A 12917-nucleotide genomic window follows, 5' to 3' on the forward strand; every position below is an offset into this window, starting at 1 on the left:
CTTCCTTCTGCAAAAAAACCTGTATTTACTATGTTTTGCTGAGGATAGACAGGAATAAGCTTCCAATTTAGGCATGGTAACTGCAGCTTGTAGAGTCTGAGATGCTTTTAGTTTCTCTTTAATTTAAAAATGCAGCACTTAAGCCCCTCGAAATCATTTTCCACATTGAGTAAAATTTGCTGCTGATGAACTACCAGTCATGTTCAAAGTCTGTTGCATGTAGATTGAACAAAATAAAAACACAAGTGGCTGTTGACTTTTTGAATATCATGTTTAGATGTGAAAAAACAAAAATTGAAAGTTAATGCCCCCTCTCTGACAGGAAGGTTCTGTCCCTGTTATCATGTACAGACACCGGCAGAAAAATGACGTTTGAAAAGATGTGGAAAATGCCAGGCCCCGCACTGGCTTATTGTAATTATACAAACTGACAAGTGTCTGATTCAAAAGAGGAGTGGGGCAATCTGATTTGATCGCTCAATAGAAAAGGAGGGAGCCGAACAAGGTGGACCAGATCAGAGAGAGTACGATTTTTATTCTTGTTTCTGTGGATAAAACTAATTGCGATAACTTTTTATTGTTTATAATTAATATAAACTAATCTTTTCCCTCTTTCTTCAAAGTTTTCAATTAGGTCAAACTTTTCAGTAATGTTGGCCGATTTCACTTTTCTTTATCTTTGAAGATGTAACATCTAACATTTCATTTTTTCGAGTATGAGATGAATCTTGTTCCTCTCCCCCTGGCCACTCTGCTACCCCATCACTGCTCTACAAGCATCGCTGACAGGAGGATGGAAATCTTTCCTGGAAAACTTTGGGATTATTGCTTTAGGACAACATACTCAAAGCATCAACAAGAAGCTTTTCTTTCAGACAACTACCCCACTTTTTAACAAGCCAACTGACGGACCACAAACTAACCAATACAACAAGTTGACTGACCGACCGACCAACCAATGTAATCAGTTAACCAACCAACCCACAAATGCAATCAGTTAACCAACCAACCCACCAATGCAATCAGTTAACCAACCAACCCACCAATGCAATCATTTAACCAACCAACCCACCAATGCAATCAGTTAACCAACCAACCCACCAATGCAATTAGTTAACCAACCAACCCACCAGTGCAATCAGTTAACCAACCAACCCACCAATGCAATCAGTTAACCAACCAACCCACCAATGCAATCAGTTAACCAACCAACCCACCAGTGCAATCAGTTAACCAACCAACCCACCAATGCAATCAGTTAACCAACCAACCCACCAGTGCAATCAGTTAACCAACCAACCCACCAATGCAATCAGTTAACCAACCAACCCACCAATGCAATCAGTTAACCAACCAACCCACCAATGCAATCAGTTAACCAACCAACCCACCAATGCAATCAGTTAACCAACCAACCCACCAATGCAATCAGTTAACCAACCAACCCACCAAGAACCAACCAATGCAATCAGTTGACCAACCAACCGACCGTTTCACCTGTAGAGCAGCCTTTATCAACTTGTATAGAACACATGTTGCTTAACATAAACGACATGAACACAGGGTTACACAATACGAAGTCAAAAACACAGTAAATTAAAAAATAAACAGAAAAAGATGAACATTAGATGGTGTAAAAATTGTGACTAGAAGTCATTGTTTGTGCAAATATCTGCCAAAACCAACTTTGTACGAGTTTTTCGAACTAAAAGAGTGCAGAGTTCATTGATAATTATCGGGGGTTTAGTGAAGCTTCCGTTTGCATTTTAACAAATTTAAAAAATAGCAGTTTTTAGATTTCAATGATTCAAAGTTTTGGTGATACGGCGCAAAACTGCTTTTCTCTCTGCAGAATCAGTTGGTTTACGATGATTGCGTGAACACTTTCTTACTGTAGTGTTGCATTTCAACCTGAAGCTTGCTTTCGGAAGTTCAAAGAACGCCAATGTTGCCGCCAAAGCTCCACTGTTAAAGGCTTCATAACGTTTCTGTTACTCCGTTGAAGTAATAAAGTCTTTATGGTTTTTATTTGTGTAATTTCGTAGAAATATCAGGGGATAATTGGATTGCGACTTAAGGACGGCTAGCAGCAGAAAACACGTGGTGACAGTTTGACGCTCAGAAACGCAACTCAAGCTTCAGCAGCTCAACGCTGAATCCTTTTTTTCTGCTGCCATTCACCTGAAAATGGACCTCACAGCTGTTTGTCGTGACGGCAGAGCGTCTCTGAGCTCCTGTGACACACACACACACACACATGCGGAGCTTACAGGAAGATTGACAGCGGTGCTTCCCCCGCCTGCTTGATCGTCTGAGCGCTTCACGTCCTGCATTATCACACTCACAAAGCCCAACGTGCACCAAGACTGCATGAAATAAGGGAGGCCTTTGTGGTTAGGCAAACCTCAAAGACGCAGTCACATCTCACTCATTCCTCATCTACAACCTGCTCACACACTCAAATCTCTTTGAGTTATTGATTGTACCCTCTGCTGCGATATTTTAGCTGGAGGATAAAGACTATTTTCTGCTTTTATCTCCATTTGGCTCTCTCCGACGAGCTTCAAACCCGCGACAATCTTTCATGGTTGATTTTCAGTCTCACAAGATGTCAGACACGGTTCCATTTCCTTGTAGATCATCTGGGATCAACTCATCCCCCCCTGAATGAACTCTTTCAGTCCGATTTGCTTTTTTTTTCCCAGCACATAGACAGTGTAAGAGACCCTCATCTGGTCAATAAACCCACAGAAACAGGGCTGACAGAAATGTTACCATCAAAAACATAGAGACTTAATTAGCAGATACATTCGGATAGCATACTCAGATCAGTACGCCCCCAATGCATCCAATGTGTTTTTCTAACCCATTTAGATTCAGAACACAAAATTAAAATGTACTTTTTAACCTTAACGTGTACCTGCAAAAACTAAACCTTAAGCAAGTCAAAAGACCTTTGTTCAAAGAAAGAAATGTCCTATTTTCTGTCTTGCAAGAAAAATATTTGTATCAAGAAAGTTTGTCAATAGCAAAATGTAGAAAATATGTCTTGGTAACTAGATTTCTTTTTCTTATAAGAAAACAAACAAGAATTCTTGGTAGGACAATTTTTCTTAACCCGTTTAACCCATTTTTGGTTATCTTCGATCATCTTTTGATCTATTTTAAAGTGTTGCCAGTGGTCTTTTAATTATGATTGTGCCGTTTTTGGCCAAAATCTAGGACATAGTTTCTGCAGAGTTCATTAGAAATTCTCTTCTGAGTAGTGGGCGGGACCATTTCCGCAGAGTAAGCATGCCAACACTTCCCATCGTCCCTTTGTTTACCCACTGTCCAGCTGGCTTACAGCCCCTCATACTTTTACCCCCATAACGTCACTGCTGCAACAAATGGCGAGCAATATTGGGTAGAGACGTACAGTTTTGAGCCAGATGCGAGCTTAGACAAGGAAAACAACCAAGTCCATGGATCTAGTCCAACGTAGTTGCTTCTACGTCAAAAGTACAAGCTATTCAAAGGACATTTTTTTGTTTGCTCCTGATTCCAAACAATTTAAACAAAGAAATACTCCGAAAAACGTTTTGATGTTAATTTTCTTTATCCTCCATCATGAGGAAAATGCTACAAGAACATGTTAAAAAACCCAAAAACACCATTTTCATCTGAGTGGACCTTTTTTCTGGGGGTCCCTTTTTGCTCAAAGGTAGGGGTTTGATAGCGCCATATGAACAGTGACAAAGAGGTTAAAAACTTTGTTTACAGTCTATGGCACCAGATTTGATAGATTTAAAACAAATTTGAACCTCTGCTATTGTTAGATGGAGCGGTCCAGTTTTGACTTGATCTCCAAGGTTCACCATGAAATGGTCCAAACTAGAGGCGTATCCATTAATTTTTACCACGATTCCATTCAGCTCGAAACTTGTGGTTGCCGATACGATTCACAGTCGATAGTTCATTTTGAACGATCCGTTTTGATCTGATTCACTGCCCTCAAACGATATTTCTGAAACTTTGTTTTCATTTGTTAGCATTTTTGAGTTAAACTTCTTGTATTTTTATATAATTTTCTTCCATTTCTATTCACATCTGGGAAAAAAAAATCACGCTGCATGCTTTCATTTAGAAGACGTTTCTTCTTTTCAAACATTGAACAGGTCAAACTGTTATAAAACAAGAAGGAATTAAAACAGCACATAAAGGTATATTGACGGTTAGATTATATGTTTGGCATGCAGACACTGCATGTATCCAATCACGTGTCTTCATGAGGTTAGAAAGGCAACCACGACCGCCATAGATGCTTTTTCTGCACTGAACGCACACACCTTGCACATGAGTGTTTCAGTGACAATCAGACACCTCCTCGCCTCGTTACGTGTCCTGCGAAGAGCTGAGCAAGTGTGGCGTTTATAGGAGTTTTCTGGCCTTTTCTAGAAGAAGCGGATCTACGCTGAAATCTTATATAAGTGAGCTGCAGTCAGCATTTAGTGCGGGCACAGGAAACAAAGAAAACGGTCCAAAAATGTTGGATGTTGTTTTATGCATAACAAATACAAAATGTAGAGGACGTAAAATCGGCTGAACATCTGTTTTTTTTGGTTGTGTTGTTGTTGTTGTGTGCCGGTATGTGTGATTGTTAGGCTTTCATGGGTTCGGAATCAGGTCGGTCATCACTGCGGTTCTTTTGATTGGAGATTGGAGCGGCAGGAAAACCAGCTGCATTTTCCACCACAGCAGGATTCAATCCGCCTTGATTCTCATTGTGAAAGACGTCAATCACGCTTGGCGTTCATCCCTTTTTACCCAGCAGCCCGCTGGGCCACTCAGGGTGGCTTGATTCCTGTTTTTCCCCTTTTGCCAAGTCCGTAGCTTTAGTCCACCCCAAAATATAATTTCTTCTGCTTTCTGGAAAGTTCTTAACAACATACATTCTCTGTCCATCTCTGTATTTCTTACATGAATTAGTCTTTTGTGGTTTTAAAATTTTCGGAACAGCTGTTCCTCCTGTTGCCTTACCAGCTGAAAACCTAGATAAACACTGAAGAGCACCAGTTTTCATTTCTTCTCCAGATGGGAAAAAAACTGTCAAAATATGCAAGTTGCTCTTTTAAAAAATAAAATGGAGACTGGGAGACACGGAAAATAAATGTCTTAGATCCACACTTTAAAGGTCAACTCGGACAAAAACGTGTTCTTTTTGCATTTTTCTGACTACTGCGTTTCTTTGTATTCTTTTATTCAAAACGTTGTTAATCAAGTGCAGACGAAATAAAATGCTGTTTTAAAAAAGGGTGTAGTTGTGACCTAGAAGCCACAAGCCCCCCCCCGTTCAATTACCTCCACTTGTAGACGACTGGATCCATGTACGTCTTTGTTTTCTGTCGTCTGGCTCAGAACCGGACGGCGGTGATGTCATGTTCCGTTAGGGTTGCAAGGGTCTGTAAGCTAGTGGGAGAGCGTGTAAACAGCGAGCTCTGCAGTCCCGCCCATGTATTTCTAATTAACTGCTGCCGCTCTGCAGAAACTATGTCCCAGAAAACGACACAGGCTTTTTGGTTTTGGCTAAAACCGGAATAATCATGATTAACCCTCCTGTCGTGTTCGGGTCAAATCTGACCGTTTTACAACTTATAATACTCATAAATATTATGTTTTACATCTGATTACCTCAAGACCTTATGATATCCTTCACATTGTGTACTTGAACATATAAAAGTGATGATCACCTATTTCATTCAATTTTGAGTGTTTTAATCAACCTTGTTACACCTGTGGTGTTCCCGGTCAAAAGTGACCGTCATAGGAAATGAATGGGTATCCAGAGTAAATTCATTCAACATACAGAAAACATCCCCATACACACTGCCCCAGCTCACACACACACTCTCTCTCACACACACACACACACACACACACTCTCACACACCCACACACACCCACCCACCCCCCCACACACACACACACACACAATTTCTTTTGTGGGTACACATGTCTTTCTGCTTATGTGCCGATCCTCTCACGTGAACCAACTTCCTAATGATACAATGTATCATATGTTTACACAGACTAGACAGGTGTCTTTTGAACCCATTTCTTTCCCACGCTTCTGTACCTATCACACGTGAACCACACCTTCCAGACTAATCAATGTATCATATGTTTACACAGACTAGACAGGTGTCTTTTATGTGAACCCATTTCTTTCCCACGCTTCTGTACCTATCACACGTGAACCACACCTTCCAGACTAATCAATGTATCATTTTTACACAACCCCATACTATATATAGCTCGATGTTTGCCTTGCATTCCTTTTACTCTGAGCACAATGAGTAGACGACTGAAGCGTTTTTCTGTGGAAGAGGTTCTGGTCCAGGTTCTTGGGCATGATGAAGAGGGCACTGAAATTGAACCAGAGATAGAGGAGGATGTCTCGGAATTGGAAGACATCACAGATTTTGAACCAGACTCTGAGGAGACTGACCAGTCAACAGATGGAGAGGGAAAGGCACCTGAAGAACAGGCACCTGAGGAAACATTTCAGTCCAAAAGTGGACACTTGCTCTGGTCATCATCCCCCCAGGACCGAGGAGGTAGAGCGAGAGTGGAAAACATCATAAAGATGACACCAGGACCAACGCGTTATGCAGCATCTCGTGTGGATGACATCAAGTCCAGCTTCCAACTCTATTTACCAGAGTCCATTGAGGGAATTATACTTGAGATGACAAATCTGGAGGGGAAGCGTGTGTTTGGGGACACCTGGAGAGAAATCGACCTGGTAGACCTCCAAGCCTACATAGGTCTGTTGATTTTAGCTGGAGTGTTGCCAGAAAAGGAAGCGTTGTGGCCTCTGTGCCCCTAGAGACATCAAAACGAGCCTGACATGCTGCAAATGTAATCCTTATGTTTGCAAGGCCCACTCTGACCTGAGTGTCACATGCCACTCATGTGCATGAATACACACACAAACACACACACACACATACCCACACACACCCTGTTGAGTTTGGTGTTTGGTTTTCCATTTATTTTTTGTATTATATGTTCATTTTGTAGTTCATTTTCAGTGCCCAATTGTATTTTCACTGATGTTATTTAATGTTTACATCTACAAATTGTCGTTAGACACTACTTTTAAATGTTGTTCTCAACTAAAGAATGTTGAATAAAAAAATTGGTGGTGAAATTTTTTTTGTGTGCTAATTTAAGACCAGTTAAAACAGACCGGTCAATTTTGACCGGGAACACTAAAGTAGGGGGCTGAATGCGAACACGACCGGAGGGTTAAAGAGACCGATGGGAACGCTTTGAAATAGATCAAAAGATGATCCAAGTGTGATTATAAGGTTTAAACACTTTTCAATTTTCCAAAAGCAGCCAGAGGGGACGATTGAATGACCCTCACCTTTTACCTCCAGGCCTCCGTCCAAATTAGCGTCACATGTTCTTGTGGTTTCACGTCAACGTCCTGTTGTTGTGCTGTGTAATTATCAACCAGACGGTGGGGCAGCGGTGTAGCGTAACCGCCAAATGATGACAACACACACACAGGACCACCTGTTGCTGATTTCACCTGTTTAACATGCTTTTTTCCTCCCACCATTTCAGGGTCATGTCACTCCGACGTGGCTGTGCTATCAAATGTGGGGTTTCATTCCTAACGCTGTGAGCCTGATCGTGTCCCGTTGGCTTTCACGACTGAGATTCCTCAGCGTTTGAGCATCAGGACCCAAACCCGCCGCTCTTCCTCTATAGGTGTCCTCTTTTTCCATTTTCAAATGGTTCCTATTTTTCTCCTAAGTTTGGAGGCAAGGGCTGGGTCCTGTTCTTCAAACCCCCTTTTTCAATTTCCCCCTTTTCACCCCTCCCCCACTCCACCACAGAGGGCAGTTTAAAGGGGAGACTCACAATGGCAGCCATTTTCTTCTACAGGGGGAGAACAGAGGAATAAAAAAGATGTTTTCTTTGATCTTGTGTCTTTTCTTGTAATAAATTTGTGTCTGTAATGCTTTTTGTTTTTGTACTCTTTTTATAAAAAAAAAAAAACCCAACATGAACTCTTGCTGATTTGTCTTTTTTGCTCTTGCTTCTTTTCTTTTTTTGATATTCTTTTTTTTTCTTTTTCCGTTTTTGCCAGTAATCTTTTTTGAATTTTCTCTTTTCTCTTTTTCCCCCCTTTTTTTCTTAACCCTAGGTCCGCTCACAAAAAAAACTGATGAATCTTCAATGAACAAGCCGCGAGACGAAGGTATTTTTGTTGCATGTTTTTCCTTTTTTCTTGTTTTGAAGTCTTTTTTGGGGGTGGGGGAGGGGGGCACACGTCAAAAACAAGGCACACACGCACGCACACACAAGTCTTTGGTGGGACTTCATGACCACATACATGTGTGTTCCTGATCATTTTTAATAAAGGTTTCTTTTTGAATGCTAATTATCTGCCTGGTGTGACCATTGACTGTATATGAGAACTGGAACCAGTGACTCTGACGTCACCCGTAGAAACTTCCAGTTCCAATGTCAATTCAGTCGCCATTTTCTTTTCGTGACGTGGACGCTGCCATGTTGGTGTCAATAAGCTGTGATTGGTCCAAGTCAGTCAACATTTCTATGGCAACCAGCCCCGCCAATCAGGAAGGAGCTTGTTGGAAGGCCACACCCCGACCACTTGATAGTGGGCTACAGGAAAATGTCAATCTAACACTTCGAACGTTGGATGTGGCATCTGATTGGTCAGTTTGTACCTCGCACAACTTGGACTACAGAAAAATATTCAGAAAATAATGTTAGGATTAGCAAGAACGTGTAAAAAAAAAAAGAAAAGTGGTATTCTGACTAATATGACTGAGTACCAGCTGTTTACTTCCTGTACTCCCTGTCTGGAATGCCAGGGGTGAGGGGTCACTCAGTCCAGTTCTCATATACAGTCAATGGGTGTAACCTTGGACAGACAGGCCTAGCTAACAGAAGCACTGCATCGTAGCTTCCGCAGCTTTGAAAACGGCGGCATTGTTCCCCGAATTCAAACTGTCTGTCAGGATTCAGAGCGCCTATTGAAACCGGCACACACAATGAAGCGTTATGGCGGCTCCCCCGGCGCCCGCTCCTCCATAAAAATTGCAGTCGAACGAGGAACCACAGAAAATATTAAGCTGCGCTTATTTCGAGTCAGAGACGATCACATCCAATCAGGTAAGGAGGAGAGAAGCAGGAACATCCAAGGACACTTGTGCCCCACTTTAGCAATCAACACTGCATTTTATTCACCTCCTACCTGCAGCAAACACCCCCCCCCCTTCCTCTTTTGGATCCTTTCTTAAAGTGACTGATGATATTTTGATCCACCTTTCTCTCTTGTGCTATTTTAAGGGGGTGAATCTTTTTCTTGCTACTTCATGCTCTTTGATTCTCCTCTCTTTTTTTTTCCTTTTTTTAAATTTTTTTTCTTCAAGTTGGCAGCCGGAGAAAGTTTGACACGAGGATTTTCTTGGTGATCAAACGTTCTGGCGCAGACACAACTTTTGGAGCTGCCACAGCCAGCAGAGCGTTAGAAACACTCCAGCTCTCGCTAGACAGCCCGTGTCTCCTTCATCCTTAATTACAACGCACAGCATAAGTTTTTGACTGGGTCATTAGTGCCAGCTAGCGCCTCTTTACCAGGCTAGCTGCTAACCACTACCACAGGTAGCCGAAACCCCTTTAAATGCAAATCCATGGATTATATAGAATATCGTCACCATATAGATGACTTTTTTACCTATTACACACGTTTATCCCTCTAAAAGGAGTCCTGATGATAGTTTATCACCTTTAGACTCATCTAAAAAGTAATATTTAATGAGACACTGCATCACAGAATAGGCAGAAAGTTCAAAATTTTTGTAATTAAGATGTTTTTTGAACATTTTCACCATATCATTTATTTTATGAGATATAGATCGTATCGATTAGGAGACATTGAATGTTTTGGTAAGCTTTTGCAACAACAATGTTAGCTTGTTAAAATATTGACTTTAATCAGTGTTGGGGGGAAAGAAGCAGCTTATTCACCTGTTGTCTAAAATTTAATCCACACAGTTTTTACTGTATTATAAAGAGTTAATTATTAATAAATGTTGTGTTCTTTAAATAAACCAAGTAGTCATTTTAAAAAAAAGACTGTGGACGGGTTATTCTTACTGCAAAACTATTCAAAAATTTTCCCGCCAAAAGTGCTAATGAGATTTCGTGGAGGCAGCCATTTTGAACTGAGCAGGAAAAGCCCTTCAACTTCGCCTAGTGCAGGGGTTTGCGACCTTCAGCACTTACAGGGCCATTCGGGTCGATTACTCACAGGCCACGACCCAGTAGGACCCGCAAAGTCTCACTTCACAAACTTTTATTTTAAAAAAAGCTTGTCTTTTTATTTATGTTGTTGGTACAATGGTGATAAATCAAAATAACTGCTGTGTTTGGCAAAAATAAAACAAACATGAAGAGAAATTTAACTTTTATTTAAAATATGACATCGTTCATACCTTTTGACTGAGGTTCACGTGACTTTTGTTTCAAAATAAAAGACGCCAAATGCGACATGGGATCATGTCATTGCAGCAAAGTAGCAGGAATCGTGATGTCAGCAGGGGTTTAAAAAAGGTGGAGGATACTGTATATAAAATAAAGCTCAAAATAGCATTTCCCGGTATTTCTTTACTCAAATCGCAGGTGAAAAAATGCTGTTTATAAAAACATCATGTTTGTGACGTGGAAAATACGCTGGGAGGGCCGCAGGCTTCCTACTCCACAACTCTGTGCCGACAGTCCCCGCCCACAACCCAGAGGGGAATTTCTAATGGCTTACTGCCAATCTGCAGAAACGATGTGCTAGAAACAGACAGTTCTTTTGATTTTCTGATAAAAACGGCATAATCATAATAAAAATACCACTGGGAATGCTTTTAATATCAAAAGATGACCCGAGTGGGTCTTTAACCAGAGAGGGGTAAAAGAGCCACATGAGGCTCTGGAGCCACAGGTTGCAAACCCCTGCTCTCAAGAAAAAGTGAAAAACGCCAGGCCAGACAACATGGACCAAGCTATGTTCAGTGGGTTTTTAAGAAAAGTTTGGTTTATGCTGATGATATAGGACTCTTAGAAATGTGTGTGATATGAATTGTTAGGCTTAACCCAGTAAAAGCCCACTTCATCCCAGAATTAACAATAAACATGGTTTTTGGGAAATTAGATGTTTTTTTTGTTTTTAAAAACTTTTTGATGAAATCCACAAAAAATCTTCTTTTTGGCAGAGAAAATGTCTTAAAAATATTCTGCTGGTATCTTTGCTGCTCTTTCAAGAGATTGATTTTTCTTCCAACCACGCCAAAAAAACTAAAAACAGACGGAAGAGAGAGTCTTTTCCATTTTATATTTCTGTACCAAACTTTGACTGTAACAGTATAAATCATGTAGCTGTTAATGAAAATTGTAGTTTTGTTAAAAAATTTCATTTAAAACTTTTGCTTTGGTGATCAAACCACAAAAGGTTATTTATTTAAACTATCTTATCATTGGGAAATTTTACACTACACACCTTTCTCAGACAGATATGAACATTTCCACAATTTTTTTTCTTGTTTAAACTCTCAAAGTTCTACACTTAGCAGAAAAACATGTCCAGTATTTTAAAATGAAAACATGATCGCGATCGAAGGCTTGAGTCGATTTGGCAACTTCAGTACAGGAAACACGACATGGAGGAGAGTAATTGACAAAGGTATACAGCCAATCAGGATGCAGAACAAAAGAAACTTAATTGTAGCAAAAAAAATCCACAAAACAGGGAGACGGTGATCGATAAACCGCAATGCAGTGAGGGGTCAAGCGCAAATGACTAAACAAGCCCTGTAGGTGATTCCAGAATACTCTGCAGCTTCAGCAGTGACGGGGCTTGGCAGAAACAGAGAAACAGATCTGTATTGACCAATCAGATGCCTCAATGAAAGTAGGCGGTGCCCACTGGCCCCAACTTTCTAAACATTTAACTGACGGATTTTGTAGCGCTCCCATTAAAGTGTAGTGGGTGTGGACTTCCAACAAGCTCACTCCTGATTGGTGGGAGTGACTTCCATAGGAATGTTGACTCAGATCGACTCGGGAGAATCAATGCTTACTCGCGGCGTTTGGTCCCCTTCGTGGCGGTGGATATATCGCAAAAAAAAAAAAAAAAAAGCAGACTGAATTGACTCATTGAATGGCCGTAACTCTTCAAACGTATACACAACGTAATTTCAATGCTTTCCTAAAAACGTATAAGAGCAGTATTGCTTTGATACGCAACGTTTTACAGTAGTAAAGTGTTTACGTAATCAACATAAATCAGCTGATTCTGACCCCATTAGAATTGTGTAAACGGACGAAAAGTTACCATAGTTCAAAGATCGTTTGCTCTTTGCTGTCAGTTAAACATGAAGAGAAAAACTCAGTTTAGTTGTTAAGTAGTTGAAGTTTCGTTCACAGTCAGAGAAACAAATTCAATGTGCTTATTGAGAGAAGCACAAACTTTTGTAAACATTTTCCACTTTTTTAAAAATTTTCTACTCACAAAAACTGCTAACAATAGACATGAGCGCTGCGGCCTTGTAAAGTTATGACTTTCTTTTGTGAATTTACAAAATCGCTACTCTTTGAATCATCAGGCTATATTTTTGGGAGAAAATTCTGAACCAAAGACCATTTTAGTCCAGGAAAATAAAAGTATAAATACATAAAATTTATGCAAAAATAGGAGTCCTTGTCAAAATGGGAAATGATAGTTTTTTATTTATTGAGGGACTTTTCAGAGAAAACAAAAGCTGTTGGACGGTTGCAGCAGCTCCAGGATGCTCCTCAGGTGGATTGTTGGAGCTGCTTGAGCGTAGTGTGCGTGTGTGTGTGTC

The 12917-nt window shown here is 40.6% G+C and overlaps 1 protein-coding gene across 2 annotated transcripts in view; it reads left to right on the plus strand.

Moving 5' to 3' along the window:
• nlgn2 (neuroligin 2) overlaps positions 1-12917 on the plus strand; it is a 238748-nt gene that overhangs the window by 111270 nt on the left and 114561 nt on the right. The window contains exon 3 of one of the 2 annotated variants that reach the window (XM_011487310.3): positions 8201-8254. The exons of the other annotated variant lie outside the window; for it this stretch is intronic. Within the exon in view, the coding sequence (XP_011485612.1) occupies positions 8201-8254 (54 nt within the window). The remainder of the gene's footprint in view (positions 1-8200; positions 8255-12917) is intronic. 2 annotated transcript variants of the gene reach the window in all.

This window comes from Oryzias latipes, chromosome 18, assembly GCF_002234675.1.
Source record: "Oryzias latipes chromosome 18, ASM223467v1".
In the NCBI taxonomy this organism is placed as follows: Eukaryota; Metazoa; Chordata; class Actinopteri; order Beloniformes; family Adrianichthyidae; genus Oryzias; species Oryzias latipes.